At 35.5% G+C, this 23468-nt stretch overlaps 1 protein-coding gene across 7 annotated transcripts in view; it reads left to right on the forward strand.

Moving 5' to 3' along the window:
• MYO9A (myosin IXA) overlaps positions 1 to 23468 on the forward strand; it is a 266751-nt gene that overhangs the window by 37362 nt on the left and 205921 nt on the right. For 6 of the 7 annotated variants that reach the window (XM_024761731.1, XM_024761733.1, XM_024761735.1 and 3 more), the window contains exons 2-4: positions 9459 to 10372; positions 15944 to 16038; positions 18570 to 18632. In XM_024761731.1, coding sequence (XP_024617499.1) covers positions 9533 to 10372; positions 15944 to 16038; positions 18570 to 18632 — 998 coding nt within the window. In that variant the 5' untranslated portion in view covers positions 9459 to 9532. The remainder of the gene's footprint in view (positions 1 to 9458; positions 10373 to 15943; positions 16039 to 18569; positions 18633 to 23468) is intronic. The other variant, XM_024761732.1, reaches the window with a different exon arrangement.

Genomic DNA, 23468 nt, shown 5'->3' on the forward strand with positions numbered 1-23468 from the left:
TAAACATAACTTTTATAGCAACGGGAAACCAAAAAAATCTTTGTGACTTGCTTTATTGTGATATTCACTTTATTGTGGTGGTCTGGAACCGAAAACTGCAATATCTCCAAGGTGTGTCCATATGTGATTATACATTAGTATGGTAATAAATATATTTATTTGTAGAACATTTCAGTTGTAAGTACTAAAAATTGAAGAAACATGAATATTAGCTCTTGAGTACCACTTTCCCAGAGTCATTTTTCTAAAATAAGTTCAAAATGTTTAATAGCTCTCTCACCATGAAATTTATAGCAGTACACAAATCAGTAATGTTTTCTCAAATGGACCCTACCTTGATAGTAGAATGTTCTTCTTTCAAAATGTACTGGTGAGGCTCTTGCTTTGAGTGAAGCTGTAACAAAGCTGGATTTTTATTTTTCAGATATACGTTTGCCTGATTCTGTCCTTCCAATCCTCTTGTCACTGAGTGATAATATATGATCCTGCTTGCTAACGTTCATAAATAGATCCCTGTGATAAAGCAAGTATAAAGAGAAAGGACACTTCTTTTTTATTCTTGAAAAATAACTTTGAGAACTTGATAAAAAAGTAAAAGCAACAATGCATATTTTTTGAAAATTAAGTTTTATTAGCACAAAGACAGAACACTGCATTAAAAATCTTTAGTTATTTCTTTTTATCTTTTTTTTACTGAACTTCTGATTTAAAGGAAACTGTATTCCGAACTCTGTTTCCTTCACCATAGTTTTCCTCTATAATTAGTCTCTTCTAACTCAGTCCAGTGAATGTCATAAGCTAGCCTATTCTGAACCACACCCTACTGACCACAGCAACTGTCTCACCACATTGTTTTTCTCTGTTAGCATGTACTTTTGAAATAACTACTTTGGGATAGGGCATAAAAAGAATATTAAATAATTTTCTTTATGAAAAATATAGCAATATCTGATGCTATATAAGTGCCAGTAATTCCTAATATGCATAGTTTTATTTTATTTTTAAAATTAGTCATTTTATCCCCACATCATTATTGAGTAATCCATTTTTCTTTGCTGATTTGAAATATTTATCATCAATTTTATAGATTTTTTTTTTTTTGCTCTTTAAGCCTTAATTTTCTATTTTGAAAGGTAATAGTTTGTTTCCTGTCTCAGAGAATTGCTATTCAACTCAAATGAAGTAATGCATGTCAAACTTAATTTGGTGAACACTATAAAAGGAAAATTTGACGATTTCCCCAAAGCCTAATATTGTGGTTCATTTTATATATATGTATACTTTTATATACAATTTTGTAGTTTATGGTTTTTTCATTTGATGTTATATTGTACATCCCTTGCCATATTTCTGCATGGTTGGCATTGCAAGTATCCTTCACTATCTAAATCTGTTTACTTCTTCAGTTTTGATAGTGGATTTGGATGTCCAGGGGGGTACTGCCTTATTTGAATTTATTTGGTTATACAAGTGGATAGCAAATAGCATGATAGTGAAGGAAGTATCCAAAAGTGTATTCAAATATATTTGGTTCCTGAGTTTAGATTGTGAGATTTTGGATATGAGGAATTTGTATAACAAGGGATGCCTATATTATCAAAGGATATTATACTAAACCTGTTGTAGTGGGTTCTTTTGTTGACAGAGAACAGAAAAACCCAACTCAGAGTGGCTCAGGGAATAAAAAGGAATTGATTGGCACACTTAACAAGAGGTTCAGTGGTTGAGTTTATCTGAGGCACAGCTGGATTCAGTGGCTCAGTGTTGATAAGGTTTTGCTGTGTGTTGAGTTAGTTCATTTCTTTTACTGCAGAGAGGCTTCTTCTATGCATTCAGAGAAGATGACTGCCAATAGCTCTAGATTTACATTTTTCTAGATTAGCAGCCCTAGTAGCGAAAAAAAATGCTTCTTTCCTAATAGTTACAGCAAATTTCCAATAGGGAATCTCAGTAAGCAGCCACTGTCACTAGGGGGAATGGAATAAACTGATTGGCTGGGCCTGGGTCACAACTAAGTGGGGGGTGAGATCAGTCCATTCAAACTGTGTCATATGACAAGGGAGGAGGAGGAGTTCTTCAAAGGAAAACACATTACTTTCACCAGAAGAAGGTATAGATTACTTACGGGACAGACTAAACCAATAGATGTCCGTATACCTATGCTAAAGTGTGTCATACGATGACTCATTTTTTCCATCACCCTTTCTTTACTTGAAATACTACAAGATGTTTTTTCTTTCAGCACCAAATTTGGCTTTTAGTTGGTATTGATGTACTATAGGTTAAAATTGGGCTGGGACTTCTCTGGTGGCGCAGTGGTTAAGACTCCACGCTCCCAATGCAGGGAGCCTGGGTTCGATCCCTGGTCAGGGAACTAGATCCCACATGCATGCCGCAACTAAGGAGCCTACAAGCTGCAACTAAGGAGCACGCCTGCTGCAACCAAGACCCAGCACAACCAAATAAATAAAATAAAAATTAAAAAAAATTGGGCTCCTATAGCCTATCTAGTGATAAAGATCAGCTAACGTGTACTTTTTTTTTTGTCTTTATAATGAATTTGTTACAATATTGCTTCTGTTTTATGTTTTGGTATTTTGGCCGTGAGGCATGTGGGATCTTAGCTCCCCAACCAGGGATCAACCCCCCATCCCCTGCTTTGGAAGGTGAAGTCTTAACCACTGGAGCGCCAGGGAAGTCCCTAACATGCACTCTTGTCACATCTTATCTGAAAAGCTGTTCCTCAACCCATCCTTTTTTTTTTTTTTTAAATTCTTTCAGAAAACGTGTTTTTTCTTTCTGTGAGAGTTACCTGTCTACCTTTGACCTAAATCTTATTTTGTCTTGCTTACCAAAGAACCTTGGCTCATCAGACCTTCATTTTTTTAAGTTCTCAGTTCCTTTTTTCTCTGCTTGATTCTATTTATAACCATGAAGGTGTGCTGCCAAGCCCCCTAATAAACATTTCACTCATACTTCTTCTCCTTTCTTTTATAGCAGATATGAGTAACACCTGCTAGTCTACTTGCCAATCTGTCACTTCCTGTTTAACTTCTTACAGTCCTTTTCTATTTTTTACTTTTCAGGGTCACCAGTGATGTCCTGAGACCTTTGTCTCAGGTGTAAACCTAGTATTACAGTATGTAAGGGCTATAAAGGGCCTTAGAGATATTTAACTCAACTTTCTTTTTCCATTTTGCTTGAAGTTATTTTGATTATACCAACTTGCTTTTGGCTAGAATTTACATGGTATATCTTCTTTATTATTATTTTTTTAACTTTCAGGTTCTGTATCCTCATATTATACATGTGTGTCTATTGAAAACAGCACAGAGGTGGATTTTAAAAATCTGCTCTGGCAATCTTTGTCTTTTAACTGGAGCATTCACACTTAATACAGGTACTTATATATTTAGTATGCTTTCCATTTGCTCCATCTGTTCTAAATGCCCCCCTTGCCCTCCTTTATATTGATTATTTTTTATCATGCCGTATTTTCATTCTACTAGTTGTGAAGTTATACTTTTTCCCTATTTTTTTTAGTGGTTATCCTAGAATAGGGGTTGGCAAATGTTTTCTTTTAAGGGCCACATAATAGACATTTTTGGCTTTGTGGACTATATGGTCTCTGTCATAACTGCTCAGTTCTGCCACTGTAGTGCAAAAGCATCCATAGGTAATAGGAAACAGTATAAATTATAGAGGACTAGATGTTATCATCTAGATAGATGAGCACTGGGTTGAGACCAGAAACTGGGAGAATATTTTTATCTTTAAAGTGAGGTAGTGGAGGAGGAACTGTAAGATTGATTCAGAAAAAGAATCAACCTATCAGGAAGATGACAAGAAAAAGAATTGTCATGTGAGGGCAGTTTTAAGAATGAGAAGATGGCCACATTAGTCAAACACTACAGTGTGGTGTGTTAAGATGAGGCTTGAGAAGAGACCTCTGGATTTGGCAACCTTATGGTAATTGGTGACGTTTTTAAAGAACATTGGCAGTAGCTTGCTATGTGGAAAGGGTGGTAAGGGAGTGGAAAGTGGATATATAGACCACTGATTCCCAAATGCTGTTCTCTGGACCAGCAACAAAAGAATTGCCTAGTTGTCCCAACCTCATAACCATTATTGGACCTAGAAATGTATATTTTTAAAATTTCCCTAGATGATTCTGATAAACACTCACGGATTGCTGTCAAGATATATTTAAGAGTGATTTTTTTTTTTTAATCAAAAAAAATGTTTTTGGCCATGCTGCGCAGCTTGCAGGATCTTAGTTCCCCAATCAGGGATCGAACTGGGGCCCCCTGCATTGGGAACTCAGAGTCCTAACCACTGGACTGCCAGGGAATTCCCTGCGAGTGATATTTTGAGGCAACACCTTCTTTCTTTCTTTCTTTTTTTTTTTTTAAGACATCTTTATTGGGGTATAATTGCTTTACAATGGTGTGTTAGTTTCTGCTTTATAACAAAGTGAATCAGCTATACATATACATAGGCAACACCTTCTTTCTAAACACAAAGCAAAGACTGATAAAGTAACAAAAAGAGAAAACTGAATTGACATAAATGGGGCTCAAAAAAGTAAGCATTTCTATTTTGGAAAGAGAATAGAACACAAAGCAGTGACTGGGGCTTATGTCTGGGAGCTTGCAGGGAAAGCATCTGAGGTTTTGGCCTCTGAGATAATGTGGAAGTGTCATTGGAATTGGGCTCACTGTTGGTAACCATGGGCCAGGGTAGGTAGGGCTCCTCTATTGAAAAAGGTATTTCTGAGTTTAGCTCTGGGGCTGCCTTTTTTTTTTTTTTTTTTTTTGGCCATGCCGTGCGGCATGCGAGATCTTAATTCCCCGACCAGGTATCGAACCTGTGTCTCCTGCATTGAGAGCACGGATTCTTAACCACTGCACTGCCAGAGAAATCCCCTGGGGCTGCCATATTATTCACCTTTATAGATCAGACTACAGTTATGCAGTGCATCTCCTGAAATAGTACACAGCACAGCCTGCATGACTGTAAGGAGTAGCTTTGCTGCTTTCTATTGCCAGAAGCCACAGTTTATACGAGGCTTTATACCTACGGATTCAGGGGAACACAAACATAGCTTTACAGCTAGAAACCTCCTAGCTTAGAGCATATTCTTACTGTTACTGCAGGACAGATATCCTGATTTGAATAGGCCAACTGTAAGAAAAATATTTATGAGATAACTGGGGAAATCACACAATGACTGACCAGTTGTATTAAAAAATATTAATTTTTAAAGGTGTGATTAATGGTATTGTGGCTTTGTTTAAAAAAAGTAGTAAATAGTGGGTTCTTAGTAAATGCTGGTTTGAAAAACAAAAGTCTTCCATCAAAAAGTTCACCTCTAAAGCTAAGTTCTCAAACAAATTAAGTCATCTAATGCTGAGAAACATATGAAATAAAAACAATCAGAAGAGCAGTTCAGGCTGATGACATTAAAATATGAGTCTGAAAAATATCAGATTATATATTATTTAGGATTTTCAAGGAGGTAAGTAAGTGAGTAGTATCTCTAAAAACTATATGACATACAGAGTGGAGTAAGTCAGAAAGAAAAAAACAAATACCGTATGCTAACACATATATATGGAATCTAAGGAAAAAAAAAAAAGGTCATGAAGAACCTAGGGGTAAGACGGGAATAAGGACATAGACCTGCTAGAGAATGGACTTGAGGATATGGGGAGGGGGAAGGGTAAGCTGTGACAAAGTGAGAGAGTGGCATGGACATATATACACTACCAAACGTAAAATAGATAGCGAGTGGGAAGCAGCTGCATAGCACAGGGAGATCAGCTCGGTGGTTTGTCACCACCTAGAGGGGTGGGATGGGGAGGGTGGGAGGGAGATGCAAGAGGGAAGAGTTGTGGGGACATATGTATATGTATAACTGATTCACTTTGTTATAAAGCAGAAACTAACACACCATTTTAAAGCAATTATACTCCAATAAAGATGTTAAGAAAAACCCAACACTGTATGAAAATGACAGAAACCTTAGAAGTGAAAACAGTGTGATTAAAGATAACACATGGTGTTCATGAATGGGAAGTCAGTCTTTTCCAGTATTAATCTGTAAAAGCATTGCAATGTCCATCAAAACGCCAAAAGTTTTTTTCATTGTAGTTGATATGCTGATCTTAAAATTTTTATAGAACATAACCGAAGAAACATTAAAGAGGAACAAATTGAGGTGTATGCCCTCCAGATATCAAAACTTATAATAGAGCAGTAATAGGTAAGACAGGCTTATTGATGGATAAATAGACTAGTGGAAAACAATACAGAGCCCAGAACAGATTGATACTTATCTGGAATTTGCCACATCACAGAGGTGGCATTATAAGCCAGTGGGGAAAGATTAGACTCTTCATTGTGATGCTGGTTCATTTGCTAATCTGAATTGACTTGAAAATAATTACAAGCCCTATCTCACAGCATACGTGAAAATAAGTTCTGTATGCGTTAAAAGACCTACGCAAAATTTAGGCCTTTTAGAAGAAAAGATAATAACTTTATATCCTTAGGATAAAGGAGGATGTTAAAAAACGATACCAGGAGATAATAGTATGTAGGTTTTAGAGCCAGACTGCCTGCTTCAAATCTCAACTTTATTACATTTGGTCAAGTTCTGTAAAATTTCTGTGTTTTCTCATTTGTAAAATGAGGATGATGATGATAAAAACAACCCTGAGGGAGGAATTGTGAGGATTAAATAATCCATGTGCAATGCTTAGAAAAATGACTAGTACAGATAAGCACATAATAAGAGTTAACTGCAATTGTTGTTAATGTTGCTTCTTAAAAAAGAAATAATAACCTGTAAAATATTGATAAATTTATTAAAAATAAAACTTCTCTACAACAAAAGGCAACATGAACAAAATAGAAAGATAAGCTACAGAATGGTAGGAGATATTTGTCACTCATTCAGCTGAAATTGATTAATATCCAGGATATATGAAAAATCATTCAAATTAATAAGGAAAAGACAAGTCAAAAGGGGAAAATGAATAAACAATCATAGCCCCAATGGCAAATGATAGGATAAGTGTTGCCCCTCCTTACTAGTCATGAAGGAAATACAAATTGAAGTAATGAAATACCTTTTTATATTTCTTATATTGGCACAAACTCAAGTCTGACAATACTGACTTTTGGTAAGGAGGCAGAGAAACATGAGCTCTTCCTACACCAGCTGTGAAATAGTCAGTTGGTACAACTGCTTTGGAGAGCATTTTGTTAATATCTAGTAAAGTTGAAGGTGCTTAAAACTCAGCAATTTCACTCTTAGGTCTATAGTCCAGAGAAATTCTAGCAAAGGTACATGAAGAGACATGTATGAGAATTGCAGCATTGCTTTAATAGTGTAATACTGGAAACATTTTAAGCGTTCAATGGAAGGATTTAGTGTAGTAGATTGATAAATTGTGGTTTAATTAATAGTAGATTGATAAATTGTAGTATAAGCATACAATGGGAGTTTTTGAAAAACAGACTTTATTTTTTAGGACAGTGTTAGGTTCACAGCAAAATTGAGTGGAAAGTAGAGAGATTTCCCGTACATCCCCTGCCTGCCCCCACATATGCATAGCCTCACCCATTATCAGCATCTCCCACTAGAGTGGTACATTTGTTACAATTAATGAGCCAACATACCATGTCATATTGCTTGGCAATTAATGAACGTTACATGTATCAGCATTTATAAATAGAAAAGACAATGTTAAGTTACAGTGAGATGCAGACTATTTGGTATAGCAATTTTTTTAAAGCTTAAAAATTGGAAACAATACTATCTATAATTTATGGGGCCCCACATATGTAGTAAAAATATAAAAGCACGTATGGGAATAATACCAACCTCAGGATAATGGTTACCTCTGCAGAGCAAAGGAAGGAGCTTTAATTATCTCTCTAATATTTTGTTTGTTTATAAAATAATCTGGAGTGATTACAGCAGTTTTCAAACGGTGAATTTGGGTAGTAGATTTATGGCTGCTTTTTATATGTTCTATAGTATTCTCTGCTTTTGAAAGATCATCTAGGAAAAAGGTAAACAGAGTATCTTCATTAGAGAGGACTTTGACAAAAGTAGTGTAGTAGTCTGAGAGAAGCAACTGAAGGTATTTTTCTTTTTTAAAAAAGTAACAGCATCTATATGTTAAAGGATGCAATAAGTGAAAAAGTAAAGATGGATAGCATATGGGAGCTGTTTTTTTTTTTTGCGGTACGCGGGCCTCTCACTGTTGTGGCCCCTCCCGCTGTGGAGCACAGGCTCCGGACGCGCAGGCCCAGTGGCCATGGCTCACGGGCCCAGCTGCTCCGCGGCATGTGGGATCCTCCCGGACCGGGGCACGAACCCGTGTCTCCTGCATCGGCAGGCGGACTCTCAACCACTGTGCCACCAGGGAAGCCCTGGGAGCTGTTTTTTGATGGGGCAAGATACTGATGGAGATGCTAAGAAATGGGAAGGGTCTGGAACATTTTCTCTGTAGACAGAAATGGAAGAACAGAGATGAGATGAAAATAGGAATACATTTTGAGTTGGAGAAGTCATTTAAAAGAAATCACTGTTTTCTCAGGTATAAAAGTTGAAATCATTCTTTCAGAGGTGTGATATATGTGGGGTTTGAGAAAATTGGAGGGTATGCAGAATACTTGTAAGAAATGAAATAAAGTTAGATAAAAAGGCATCATTGAAGGAAAAGGGAAGGTTGAATAAAATTTGTAATGGTGCCTAGTTGTATAATTTTGTCAGCTTTGTTCAGCAAGCCAGGGGCAGGATCAATTTTGTTGCTCCCATTACGTCTTCACCTTAAGGGAGGCAGAGTCCAGAAGTCCTTGAAAATATGTCTGTTCTATAGCAGGTTTCTCTCATTGTTTTCTTGGCTATAACTTCATCTAGTTTAACTTCTGTTTATCTGATCTCATCTTCTTACTGTTTTTAATTTCACAAATTTTTGCTCTATTGATGCACTCTTTCTCGGTTTTGCTTTAACCTTAAGAGCTTTTGGGTGTGGGGTGATAAAATTTGTGTGACTGTTCTGTCCATCTTAAGCCAGTCTTCAGTGAGGCTCTTTTCATATATAAAGAAAGAACTTGATTCTATTCCCAGGTAACTTAGAAACATTCAAGATAGTAGAGGACAAATTAATTTTTACTCTTTGGGTTTGGAATTATTAATATAACAAAAGACTGAAAAAATTTTGGCTGTTTTGGGAAGTGTACAGATTTGGACAATAATATGAAATATTATGTGATCTCAACGAGACTGTCTTCAAGAACGGTTCTTATACTAAGAGAAGAGTTAGGATTTTTTGTCCTAAAAGGTGTAATCAACTTGATTGTTAAGCCTCTTTTTTTTGAGCTTCAGAAAGCAGTGACTGTGTAATGTGACTTCTTAATGTTTCACATCTTTTATGTTGCAGCAGTTCTTTTGCCACGAAAATGATTTGTGCAGTCTTAAACACATACTATCCATGCTGATGGGACAGGATCCAATATGAATATAAATGATGGAGGAAGACGACGCTTTGAGGATAATGAACATACATTACGTATATATCCTGGGACAATTTCAGAAGGGACAATCTACTGTCCAGTTCCTGCCAGAAAAAACTCCACGGCTGCTGAGGTGATTGACTCTCTTATAAACAGACTTCATCTTGACAAAACAAAATGTTACGTTCTAGCAGAGGTAAAAGAATTTGGTGGAGAAGAATGGATACTCAATCCAACAGACTGTCCAGTTCAGCGAATGATGTTGTGGCCCCGAATGGCTCTGGAAAATCGCCTGAGTGGAGAGGACTACCGTTTTCTTCTGAGAGAAAAAAACCTTGATGGATCAATCCATTATGGTAGTCTTCAGTCATGGCTACGGGTAACAGAAGAACGTCGCAGGATGATGGAACGGGGTTTTCTTCCACAGCCTCAACAAAAAGACTTTGATGATTTATGTAGCTTACCTGATTTGAATGAGAAAACTCTCTTAGAAAACCTACGAAATCGCTTTAAGCATGAAAAAATTTACACCTATGTTGGCAGTATTCTAATAGCTATTAACCCATTCAAGTTTCTTCCTATTTATAACCCCAAATATGTCAAAATGTATGATAACCACCAGTTGGGAAAACTTGAGCCTCACATTTATGCTGTGGCTGATGTAGCTTATCATGCCATGCTTCAGCGCAAAAGGAATCAGTGCATCGTGATTTCAGGAGAGAGTGGTTCTGGGAAGACTCAAAGCACAAACTTTCTTATTCATCACCTTACTGCCCTCAGTCAGAAAGGATTTGCCAGTGGAGTGGAACAAATTATTCTTGGAGCTGGACCAGTACTTGAGGTAAGTGTGTAGAAATACTTTTCTTACTCTTAAACATATCTTTAAAAAAATTAAAATTTGTTAGATGTGAGAAAATGAAATGAAACTAAATAGAAGTATAGACATCATTTTTAGTTACCAAGGAAAACTGGAAGATAGGAAACCAAAAAAAGGCAGTGTGGAAGATTGAAAGGTGTGACAGTGGCAATATTTTTTTCAAAGGATGTCTTTGGGCCATTTCAAAGGATGCAAAGGAAAGTTGATTGGAGTCAGATATATCCCCCTGTAAAGGGAAATAGCAGGGGCAGGACTCCTGTCTGTATTGGATTGTGGAAATAGGTAGTTGGGGAATATAGTCTTGTCAATATATTTTTATCTTTGCAACCTTAAAATCTGTGCCTAGGATTGAAATTCTAAGGGTTCATTTTTGAAAATGCAGAGAATATGGGAAAAATTTTTTAGTTCTGTGTTTTAGAAGTAATACCATCAAGGGTAGAAAGGAAAGAGAATACACTATTTTTGTTTTAGAGCTGAAAGGAAAGGTAATATTACTTGTTTTTTGAAAGAGATTTTTGTGAGGTATAATTGCACATATTTAAAGTGTACAATTGGATAAATTTGACATATGTATTGATATATACCCATGAAACCACCACCACAGTCAAGATACTGAACATATCCATTATCCCTAAAGTGTTCTCATATACCTTTGTAATGCCTCTTTCTCACCCTTTCTAGCCCACTCATCTATAAGAAACCCCTTATGTGCTTTCTGTCACTGTAGGTTAGTCTCTACATTCTATAATTTTATATAAATGGAATCATGTAGTATGTACTGTTTTATGTTTGACTTCTCTTACTTGGTTTAATTATTTTGTGTGTGTGTCAATAATTGATTCCTTTTGCTAAGACAGTATTCCATTGTATGGATATACCACACTTTGTTTATTCATTCATCTTTTGATGGACATATACGTTGTTTCCACTTTTTGGCTATAACACATAAAGTATTCAAGTTTTTGTGTGGACATACGCTGTCTTTTCTCTTGGGTAAATAGCTAGGAGTGGAATGACTGGGTCATATGATAGGTATCTGTTTAACTTTTTAAGAAACTGCCGAACTTATGTATAAATTTTACATACTATTTTATATTCCCACCAAAAAGTATATACAGTTTCAGTTATTCCATATCTCTGCTAACCCTTGATATAGTCATTCTTTCTAATTTTAGCCATTCAAATAGGTATACAATGGTATCTCATGATTTTAATTTGCATTCTATAATAACTAATGATGTGAGCACCTTTTCATGTGTTTATTTGCGACCTATATATGTTCCTTGGTGAAGTGTCTGTCAAAATCTATTGCCCAACTTGTTATTGTTGTGTTTTGAGAGTTCTTTGTGTATGCTGGGTGCAGATCCTTTATCAGACATGTTTTGAAAATATATATACATTTTTCCCAGGTTTAACCCTCTCTTTTTTAAAATTTAAATTTTTTAATTTTTTTACTGAAGTATAGTTGATTTACAATGTTGTGTTAGTTTTGGATGTACAGCAAAATGATTCAGTTATACATATACATACATATTCTTTTTCACATTCTTTTCCATGTGGTTTATTACAGGATATTAAATATAGTTTCCTGTACTATACAGTAGTACCTTGTTGTTTTATCTATTTTATATATAGTATATAGTTTGTATCTGCTAATCCCAAAGTCCTAATTTATCCCTCTTCCACTCCCTTTCCCAAACCTTTGGTAACCATAAGTTTGTTTTCTATGTCTATGAGTCTGTTTCTTAGCAGTCAAAAACTTCCAAAAAAAAAAAATTGCCCAGGACCAGATGACTTCACTGATGAATTCTACTAAACATTTAAAGAAGAATTAACACAAATCCTTCAAAAATTCTTCCAAGAAATAGAACAGGAGGGAGGAACACTTTCTAATTTTATAAGGCCCAAAATATTTCACTGATACCAAAATTAAACAAAGACACCGCAACAAAAGAAAATTACAGACTGATATCCCTTGAAACACAAACATTCTTAAAGAAATACTGGCAAACTTAATTCAGCAAAATATAAAAAGAAGTATACACCATGGTAAAGTAGGATTTATATTAAGGAATGAAAGTTTGGTTAAACAATACAAAAATAAATGTATTATACAATATTAATAGACTAAAGGACAAAAGCCACACCATCATCAGAATAGATACAGAAAAAGCATTTGACAAAAACAACACCCTTTCATGATTAAAAAAACAAAACAAATAAACAAAACCATACTCTCAACAAACTAGGAATAGGAAGGAACTTTCTCAATCTGATTAAAAACACCTATTAAAAATTATAAGTTAACATACTTAATGGTGAAAGACTGAAAGCTTTCTCCCTTTGATCAGAAAGAAGACACAGATGTCTGCTCTCACCATTTCTTTTTTTTTTTAAATATTATTTGGGTGTACTGGGTCTTAGTTGCCGCTCGCAGGCTCCTTAGTTGTAGCTCCTGACTCTTTGGTTGTGTCATGTGGGCTACTTAGTTGTAGCATGTGGACTTCTTAGTTGTGGCATGTGGACTCCTTAGTTGCGGCAGGAGGGCTCCTTAGTACTCCTTAGTTGCAGCTCGTCAGTTCCTTAGTTGTAGCATGTGAACTCTTAGTTGCGACATGCATGTGGGATCTAGTTCCCAGACCAGGGATCGAACCTGGGAACCCTTCATTGGTAGCATGGAGTCTTAACCACTGCATCACCATATTTTTTCCTTTTTTTCTCTTTCTCACTCTCTTTTTTGGTAGTGAAATGTAGTTGATTTCTAATGTTGTGTTAGTTTCTCGTGTACAACAGAGTGATTCACTTATACATATATATACATATTCTTTTCCATCATAGGTTATTACAAGATATGAATATAGTTAGTTCCCTGTGCTATACAATAGGTCCTTGTTGTTTATTTATTTTATATGTAGTAGTGTGTATCTGCTAATCTCAAATTCCAAATTTATCCCTCTCCCACCCCCTTTCCTCTTTGGTAACCACAAATTTGTTCTCCGTGCCTGTGAGTCTGTTTTGTAAGTAAGTTTATTTGTGTCATATTTTAGATTCTACATATAAGTGGTATCACATGATATTGCTATCTTTCTCTTTCTGACTTCACTTAGTATGATAATCTCTAGGTCCATCCATGTTGTTGCAGATGGCATTATTTCATTCTTTTTTATGGCCGAGTAGTATTCCATTGTGTATATATACCACATCTTTATCCATTCTTCTGTCCGTGGACATTTAGGTTGTTTCCATGTCTTGGCTATTTTAAGTGGTGCCACTATGAATATAAGGGTGCATGTGTCTTTTCGAATTATTTTCTCCAGACATATGCCCAGGAGTGGGATTGGTGGATCACATGGCAACTCTTTTTTTTAGGTTTTTTTTTAACAAACACACCTGTGGGAAAAGGTTGTTCTCAGTGAGTGATCTTCAAGTCAGGTCACAGAAAGATAACCCTTTGAATGAGGTTTTCTAGGAAAATGCCAAATAGGTCAAATTGTGAGTTATCTGTGGGACAAGGCTTTAACTCTAACCCTAGTCCGATCTTTCCAGTGGCTTCTAGGCTAGACTGCTTTTTCTAAAAAAACCCTGTAATCGTAGGGTGTCAGTTTTCTCTTCAGTGTGGAGCTAGGGAGAGGGAATTGGTAATCAGGTAAGTTAAAATGACACCAGTACCTGCTTTTCTTACAGAGATCCAGCTGTTTTCCTTAATTAAATGTTCTTCTACAAAGGATTATTCCAAGCCCTTGTTAATTTCTAGAATCATCAAAAAGTTGATGTTACTTTTGACAAATAACAATTTTTGTTAGTCTTATTTGTTTTATGAAGGGGAGAGAAATTTCAGAGATCTTTACCATTTTCTCTGATCTCATTCTCAGTAATCTTTTCAAGAAGTCTAAGTAATAAAATGTATTTTATATATTTACGCATGTGGTTACTAATTCTGCTGTTCTCTATTCCTTACGTTGATCCATATTTGAACATGATAGCATTTTCCTTCTGCATGAAGGACTTCCTTAGTTCTTTTAGTGTGGGTTCACTTAATGATGAATATTTTCAGATTTGTATATCTGAAATTGTCTTTTATTTGCCTTTATTTTTTAATGATTTACTTTAAAAAGTAGATATTAAACTTAAAAGAAATAACTTTACAGTAAAATTCTATGAATTGTAAACATATTAGTGTAACCATTTATGGGTGTAGGTACAGAGTAGTTCCACTACCCCATGAAACTCCCTCATGCTATTCCTTATCTTCATACCCTCTGTCCTCCCATACTCCCATAACTTGTGGGAACTACTTGTTTGTTCTTCATTGCTGGTTGTTGTTTTTTTATTTTCAAAGTGTCATATAAATGGAATCATACAGTATGTAGTGTTTGGAGACTGGCTTCTTTTATTCAGCATTATGTCTTGAAGATTTCATTTAAGTTGTTGAATATGTGAGTTCAACAGTGGGTTCTTCCTTTTAAATTTAAATTTTATTGAGATATAACTTGAAATAAAATATAGCCATTTAAAATGTATGGTTTAGTGAATTTTGATAAATGCATATACCCTGTAACCACCATCATACAATCAAGCATAGAATATTTTCATTACCCCTTGTGTCCCTTTGTAGACATTTCCCACCCCCATCCCCATTCCCAGACAGCTTCTAATCTGCTTCTTTTTACTCTTGTTTTGACTTTTCTAGAATTTCATATTACAATATGTACTCTTGTGTATGGTTTCTTCCACTTAGCATAATGTTTAATATTTGTCAGTGTTGATGTCTGTACCAGTAGTTCCTTCTTTATTGCTAGGTAATATTTCATTGCATAGTGTATACTTTTGGTTATAACTTAGGAAACATACTTTTCATTCTTTCTAAAATAGTACTGTCATTCTGTTTTAAGGAGATATAATAAAGTGTAGTACATTATGTAATGAAACTTTATTTCCTTTATACTGTTCTAGAATTTTAATTCTTTTGATGTAATTATTCTTTTCCTAGCCCATTGCTATTTCAGTTAAGCAAGATTTAACAAATACATATGTATAAATATATCAAGAATATTTGCTGGCTCTGGAATGTGAAAGTGAAATCTGATTTGTAATGAGCAATAATTTTTTTTTTTTTTTTTTTTTTTTTTTGGGCCTCTCACTGCTGTGGCCTCTCCCGTTGCGGAGCACAGGCTCCAGACGCACGGGCTCAGCAGCCATGACTCACGGGCCCAGCCGCTCCGCGGCATGTGGGATCCTCCCGGACCGGGGCACAAACCCGCATCCCCTCCATCGGCAGGCGGACTCTCAACCACTGCGCCACCAGGGAAGCCCGGCAATAAATTTTTAAAATTAAGATTTATTTTACTGAATAGCATAAAATGCTGTCTACTTGGTTTCATTTCAAATGTTAGTTGCTTTCTTTTACTTTACCTGAACTATGAAAGTGAATTGCTTTTCTACTATCTCTTTAACATTATTTTATCTTTGAGCTGATCTAAGCAGGATTTTCCATTCTTAAAAAATAAAATTAATGAGAACTCTTTATTTTGACAGGCCTTTGGAAATGCAAAGACAGCTCATAATAACAATTCAAGTCGTTTTGGCAAGTTTATTCAAGTAAATTACCAAGAAACAGGCACTGTACTTGGGTAAGTAACAGTAGCAGGCTTTGGAGCGTGTTTATATTTTTGCCATTGCCCCTTGATAAACCATAGGTTGTTCATTTGCTTTTTAATGAGAATAGTGACATTAGTGTTTATATTAAATTTTTTTCTTCTCAATTATTTCTTTCTTTTGGAAAAGTTCAAACCTGAGAAAAGTTCTAAGAATAGTGTAACCCCCATATACCCTTAACTTAGATTTATAAGTTTTTAACAATTATATGCATTTGCTTTATCTTTCTATATTATTTCTACATTCATTTTTAAAATATTGTTTTTGAGTAAGTTGGGCAGGTAACTTGACCCCCTAATTACTGTATTTCCTAAAGCAACCACAATGACATTTTCCTACTTAATACTATTTTTTTAAAAAAATATCTTTATTGGAGTATAATTGCTTTACAATGTTGTGTTAGTTTCTGCTGTACAACAAACTGAATCAGCTATATGTATACATATATCCCCATATCCCCTCCCTCTTGAGCCCTAATACTATTTTATACTTAACATATTTAATTTTGTCATAATAATAATTCTTATTATACAGTCTGTGATCAGAGTCCTCTGGTTGTGCCAGCAATATTCTTTATAACTTTAAAAAAATTAATAGACTATTTTTAGAACAGTTTTAGGTTTATGACAAAAATTAATAGAAAGTACAGAGTTCCCATATACCTCTTCACCCTGTCCCCCAGTTTCCCCTCTTAATAATATCTTGCATTAGTGTGTTCCATTTGTGTTGTACCTTGAATGGGCTTTGACAGATGTATAAAGGTCTGTATTCACCCTGACAATATTATATGGAATAGTTTCACTGCCCTAAAAATCCCTGTGCTCCACCTGTTCATCCCTTCCCACCCACTAACCTTTGGCAACCACTGACCTTTTCACTGTCTTAATAGGTTTGCATTTTCCAGAATGTCACATGGTTGGAATTATATAGTACATAGCCTTTACAGATTGGATTCTTTGCTCCTTAGCAATAGGTATTGAAGGATCTTTCATGTCTTTCATGGCTTGGTTTTATTGGACTAATAAATTTTCGGATAATTGACATCTTTATGCTTTTTAGAAGTGTTTTTAGTTTCTTTATGTTTCTTGTTGAGTTTATTCCTAAGTATCTTATTTTATTTTTAATGTTGTTATTAAAGTGTGATTTTTCTCTTGCATTATATCTTATAAAATTGCACATTATTTGTATATGTGAAGGCTACTGATTTTTATACTAATTTTATATCTTGTTATCTTACTGAATTATTTTATTGTTTATATTAGTTTTACTGTTGTTTCTCGTAACATTTCTAGGTGTATTATCATATCTGCATAAATAAATACTTTAAATTTTTTTCCTGTTCCTTATATCTCTGATTATTTTCTATCTTGTCTGATTACATACTCCTATACTGTGATAATATTGTTTTAGACCTTTGTGTGAATGCCTTTAATTTTCTTCACTAAGTAAAATACTGGCTTTAGAACATTTTATTGTGTTAATGAATTAAACATTGATTTTAATTTTCTTTGAGTGTTTTTGTCAGTAATGGCTGTTGTATTTTGTCAAAGGCCTTTTTGGCATCTATGGAAATTAGCTTGATCTTCATTTTGGGATCTATTAATATTATTGTTATTTTGCATTCCTGGGGAAAAAATATCTGACTTGGTCAATACAAAGACACGAACACCCACAGACGTACACACACAGACATATTTATACACATACATATGTAAACTGGTTGTTGTGTTCTGCTTGCTAGTTTTTATTTATGATTTTTGTATCCATATTAATAAGTGCTATGTACTCACCCTCTATGCGAGTTCTTCCTTACGTCCTTTTTCCTTCTTGGATTGAATCTTATGTGTCTCTCTTGGTACATCCATAATATTCTGGTCATTGCTGTAAAATAAACCCTATCAACTCAGCATGATAGCTGCTAGTTTACCTGTTTTCTCCACTAGTTTGTAAGCCCCTTGAGGACAGGTAGTATATCACTTATTTCTGTATTTGAACAGTGCTTAGCACAGTGCCCAGTTAATTAATACTTACTGAGTAAATTGGTAAATAATAAACTTATTTACCAGAATTTATTCCAGAATGTGGCAACAGCATGGATATATAAAAAAAGTATATCTTTGAGCCTTATTTAGTAGTCTGGTCAAACTATAATATCTGAAAGGATGTCCAGTGGTATTGAGCCTAGAAAGAAAGTAAAGTCTTTGTCACGGGAGGGTCTTATGTGCCATGTTTTGAACTTCTGACTTTATTTTGCTTTATTGAAAGAAAAAAAAAAGACTTAGGAGTTTATGAACTTAATGTGGATGACGCTAACAGTGTCCATAACACAATTATAGTGGTAAATGTACTCTGGAAGGCAGCTGGGCTCACCACTACACCACCAACACCAGTGCTACATGTACTCTGGATAGTATTCTTTATACTTTTGCATCTTCTCTGATAAAATATTTGTCTACTTTATATTAAGCTTTATTATTTATATCAGTCAATTTTATTTTTCTTCTAGTGCCTATGTTGAAAAGTATCTACTGGAGAAGTCCAGACTCGTTTATCAAGAGCATAATGAACGGTACATATTTTAATTTGTGTAATTAGATCGAGTTAACATTTGTATCATGTACATGGAGTTTTCAGATCTTTTTATATTATGACCTTTATCTCAGTTTATACCATGTATAACTTTATATATAATTGCTATTTCTCTCATGGGCAGAGTACTGTACTTTTTAAGAAGCTGCTAGGAGGTCTTTTTTTAAATGGGTATATAGAAATGTTGTCCTTTCTAAATTCTAGGCAAACTATCAGAACAGGAAAATAGTGGTATCTCAGGTGGTATCGTTTTGTGAGCGTTTTGCCTTTGGACCTTTTGTCATGTCTTGATGTTCTTTCTCTAATTTGAGAAAAGTTTTTAATAAAGCTCTTAATTTCATTGTAATCTTTGAGGTATATGGAATTTCAGAGATGACATATATGTAACTTTCTTTAGATGAGGAAGCCAAATACCAGAGAGGTAAATGATTTGCTTCATGTTATAATGAGACAAATGAAGAGCCAGAGTTTGAAGTTAAACAAACCTGTATTCAAATATTGGATATGCTTTTGGCATATCACCTAACTTCTCTGCTTCTTATATACTTTTTCTCATTTTGCAGATGGAAAACTATCCTAAAGTTGTTTAGAGGATTAAATGAAATAACGTTTATAAAATGCTCAGTGTAATAAAATTTCATTAAACATTATCATAATTAATTACCTGTAAGCTTAGGACTAGAACCCAGACTTTTCTGTTAATTTTTTTGTGGCTAGCTGATGAGGAAATCTGAATTAGAGATGTTTCAGAATGAAGGGAAGAGAGTTTGGGGAAGAGAATAGCCTCCTAAAGACTTGTAGAGCTAACAGATACGGCTATTAGAAGGTTATTAGTAACTTTTTCTAACACATTTTAATAGAGTGGTAGTGATGTAAGCCTGATTTCCTTGGTTTTGAAGAATCAATGGCAGGAGAAGATCCAGAGCTTATATAAACTGATTCTCTGTTATCTTGCTAGATTTGATTTGTAGATGTATGTATAGTACTTATTACATGTTGCTGGATTTGGCTTGCTAGTATTTTTCTTTTAACATTTTTATTGGAGTATAATTGCTTTACAATGGTGTGTTAGCTTCTGCTATATAACAAAGTGAATCAGTTATACATATACATATATCCCCATATCTCTTCCCTCTTGTGTCTGCCTCCCTCCCACCCTCCCTATCCCACCCTTCTAGCTAGTCACAAAGCACTGAGCTGATCTCCCTGTGCTATGCGACTGCTTCCCACTATCTGTTTTACATTTGGTAGTGTATATATGTCCATATATGAAATAATGTGATTTTTCTCCTTCAATTTGTTAATATGGTGTATCACATTGATTGATTTGCATATATTGAAGAATCCTTGCATTCCTGGGATAAACCCCACTTGATCATGGTGTATGATCCTTTTAACGTGCTGTTGGATTCTGTTTGCTAGTGTTTTGTTGAGGATTTTTGCATGTATGTTCATCAGTGATATTGGTCTGTAGTTTTCTTTTTTTGTGACATCTTTGTCTGGTTTTGGTATCAGGGTGATGGTGGCCTCATAGAATGAGTTTGGGAGTGTTCCTTCCTCTGCTATATTTTGGAAGAGTTTGAGAAGGATGGGTGTTAGCTCTTCTCTAAATGTTTGAAAACGCCCGTGAAGCCATCTGGTCCTGGGCTTTTGTTTGTTGGAAGATTTTCTTTTTTTTTTTTGCAGTACACGGCCCTCTCACTGTTGTGGAGCACAGGCTCTGGATGCTCAGGCTCAGCGGCCATGGCTCACGGGCCCAGCCGCTCCGCGGCATGTGGGATCTTCCCAGACTGGGGCACGAATGCGTGTCCCCTGCATCGGCAGGCAGACTCTCAACCACTGTTCCACCAGGGAAGCCCCTGTTGGAAGATTTTTAATCACAGTTTCAATTTCAGTGCTTGTGATTGGTCTGTTTATATTTTCTATTTCTTCCTGGTTCAGTCTCAGAAGGCTGTGCATTTCTAAGAATTTGTCCATTTCTTCCAGGTTGTCCATTTTATTGCCGTATAGTTGCTTGTAGTAATCTCATGATTTTTTTTATTTCTGCAGTGTCAGTTGTTACTTCTCCTTTTTCATTTCTAATTCTATTGATTTGAGTCTTCTCCCTTTTTTTCTTGATGAGTCTGGCTAATGGTTTATCAATTTTGTTTATCTTCTCAAAGAACCAACTTTTCGTTTTATTGATCTTTGCTATTGTTTCCTTCATTTCTTTTTCATATATTTCTGATCTGATCTTTATGATTTCTTTCCTTCTGCTAACTTTGGGGATTTTTTGTTCTTCTTTCTCTAATTGCTTTAAGGGTAAGGTTAGGTTGTTTATTTGAGATTTTTCTTGTTTCTTGAGGTAGGATTGTATTGCTATAAACTTCCCTCTTAGAACTGCTTTTGCTGCATCCTGTAGGTTTTCGGCCGTTGTGTTTTCATTGTCATTTGTTTGTAGGTATTTTTTGATTTCCTCTTTGATTTCTTCAGTAATCCATTGGTTATTTAGTAGCATATTGTTTAGCCTCCATGTGTTTGTATTTTTTACAGTTTATTTTCCTGTAATTGATATCTAGTCTCATAGCATAGTGGTTGGAGAAGATACTTGATATGATTTCAATTTTCTTAAATTTACCAAGGCTTGATTTGTGACCCAAGAAATGATGTATTCTGGGGAATGTTCCATGAGCATTTGAGAAGAACGTATATTCTGTTGTTTTTGGTTGGAATGTCCTATAAATATCAATTAAGTCCATCTTGTTTAATGTATCATTTAAAGCTTGTGTTTCCTTATTTATTTTCATTTTGGTTGATCTGTCCATTGGTGAAAGTGGGGTGTTAAAAGTCCCCTACTATGATTGTGTTACTGTAAATTCCCCCTTTTGTGGCTGTTAGCATTTGCCTTGAGTATTGAGGCTCTCCTATGTTGGGTGCATAAATACTCACAATTTTTATATCTTCTTCTTGGATTGATCCCTTGATCATTATGTAGTGTTCTTCATTGTCTCTTGTAATAGTCGTTACTTTAAAGTCTATTTTGTCTGATATGAGAATTGCTACTCCAGCTTTCTTTTGATTTCCATTTGCATGGAATGTCTTTTTCCATCCCCTCACTTTCAGTCTGTATGTGTCCCTAGGTCTGAAGTAGGCCTCTTATAGACAGCATATATACGGGTCTTGTTTTTGTATCCATTCAGCCAGTGTATGTCTTTTGGTTGGACCATTTAATCCGTTTACATTTAGGGTAGTTATCGATATATATGTTCCTGTTACCATTTTCTTAATTGTTTTGGATTTGTTATTGTAGGTCTTTTTCTTCTCTTGTATTTCCTGCCTAGAGAAGTTCCTTTAGCATTTGTTGTAAAGCTGGTTTGGTGGTACTGAATTCTCTTAGCTTTTGCTTGTCTGTAAAGGTTTTAATTTTTCCATTGAATCTGAATGAGATCCTTGCTGGGTAGAGTAATCTTGGTTGTAGGTTTTTCCCTTTCATTACTTTAAATGTGTCCTGCCACTCCCTTCTGGCTTGCAGAGCTTCTGCTGAAAGATCAGCTGTTAAACTTACGGGGATTCCCTTGTATGTTATTTGTTGCTTTTCCCTTGCTGCTTTTAATAACTTTTCTTTGTATTTAATTTTTGATAGTGAGATTAATATGTTTCTTGGCATCTTCCTCCTTGGATTTATCCTATATGGGACTCCCTGTGCTTCCTGGACTTGATTATTTCCTTTCCCATATTATGGAAGTTTTGAACTATAATCTCTTCAGATATTTTCTCAGTCCCTTTCTTTTTCTCTTCTTCTTCTGGGACCCCTGTAATTCGAATGTTGGTGCATTTAATGTTGTTCCAGAGGTATCTGAACTGGTCCTCAATTCACTTCAGTCTTTTTTCTTTATTCTGCTCTGTGGTAGTTATTTCCACTATTTTATCTTCCATGTCACTTATCTCTTCTTCTGCCTCAGTTGTTCTGCTATTGATTCCTTCTAGAGAATTTTTAATTTCATTTTTTGTGTTGTTCTTCATTGTTTGTTTGTTCTTTAGTTCTTCTAGGTCCTTGTTAAATGTTTCTTATATTTTCTCCATTCTATTTCCAAGATTTAGGTCATCTTTACTATCATTACTCTGAATTCTTTTTCTGGTAGACTGCCTATTTCCTCTTCATTTGTTTGGTCTGGTGGGTTTTTACCTTGCTCCTTCATCTGCTGCATATTTTTCTGTCTTCTCATTTTGCTTCACTTAGTGTATTTGGCGTCTCCTTTTCGCAGGCTGCAGGTTCGTAGTTCCTATTGTTTTTGGTGTCTGCCCCCACTGGGTAAGGTTGGTTCAGTGGCTTGTGTAAACTTCCTGGTAGAGGGGACTGGTGCCCGTGTCCTGGTAGCTGGAGCTGAGTTTTGTCTTTCTGGTGGGCAGGGCCACATCTGCTGGTGTGTTTTGGGGTGTCTGTGAACTCATTATGATTTTAGGCAGCCTCTTTGCTAATAGTGGGGTTGTGTTCCTATCTTGCTTGTTGTTTGGCATGGGGTGTCCAGCACTGTAGCTTGCTGGTCGTTGAGTGGAGCTGGGTCTTAGCATTGAGACGGAGATCTCTGGGAGAGCTCTCGCCGATTGATATTATGTGGGGCCAGGAGGTCTCTGGTGATCCAATGTCCTGAACTCGGAACTCGGCTCTCCCACCTCTGAGGCCCAGGCCTGACACCCAGCTGGAGCACCAAGACCCTGTTAGCCACACAGCTCAGAAGAAAAGGGAGAAAAAAAAAGAAAGAAAGAAAAAATAAAATAAAGTTATTAAAATAAAAAAAAAGTTTTAATTATTAAAATAAAAAAGTAATAAAAAAAA

The sequence above is a fragment of the Neophocaena asiaeorientalis genome, unplaced genomic scaffold, assembly GCF_003031525.2.
Source record: "Neophocaena asiaeorientalis asiaeorientalis breed wild unplaced genomic scaffold, Neophocaena_asiaeorientalis_V1.1 scaffold54, whole genome shotgun sequence".
Classification (NCBI taxonomy): Eukaryota; Metazoa; Chordata; class Mammalia; order Artiodactyla; family Phocoenidae; genus Neophocaena; species Neophocaena asiaeorientalis.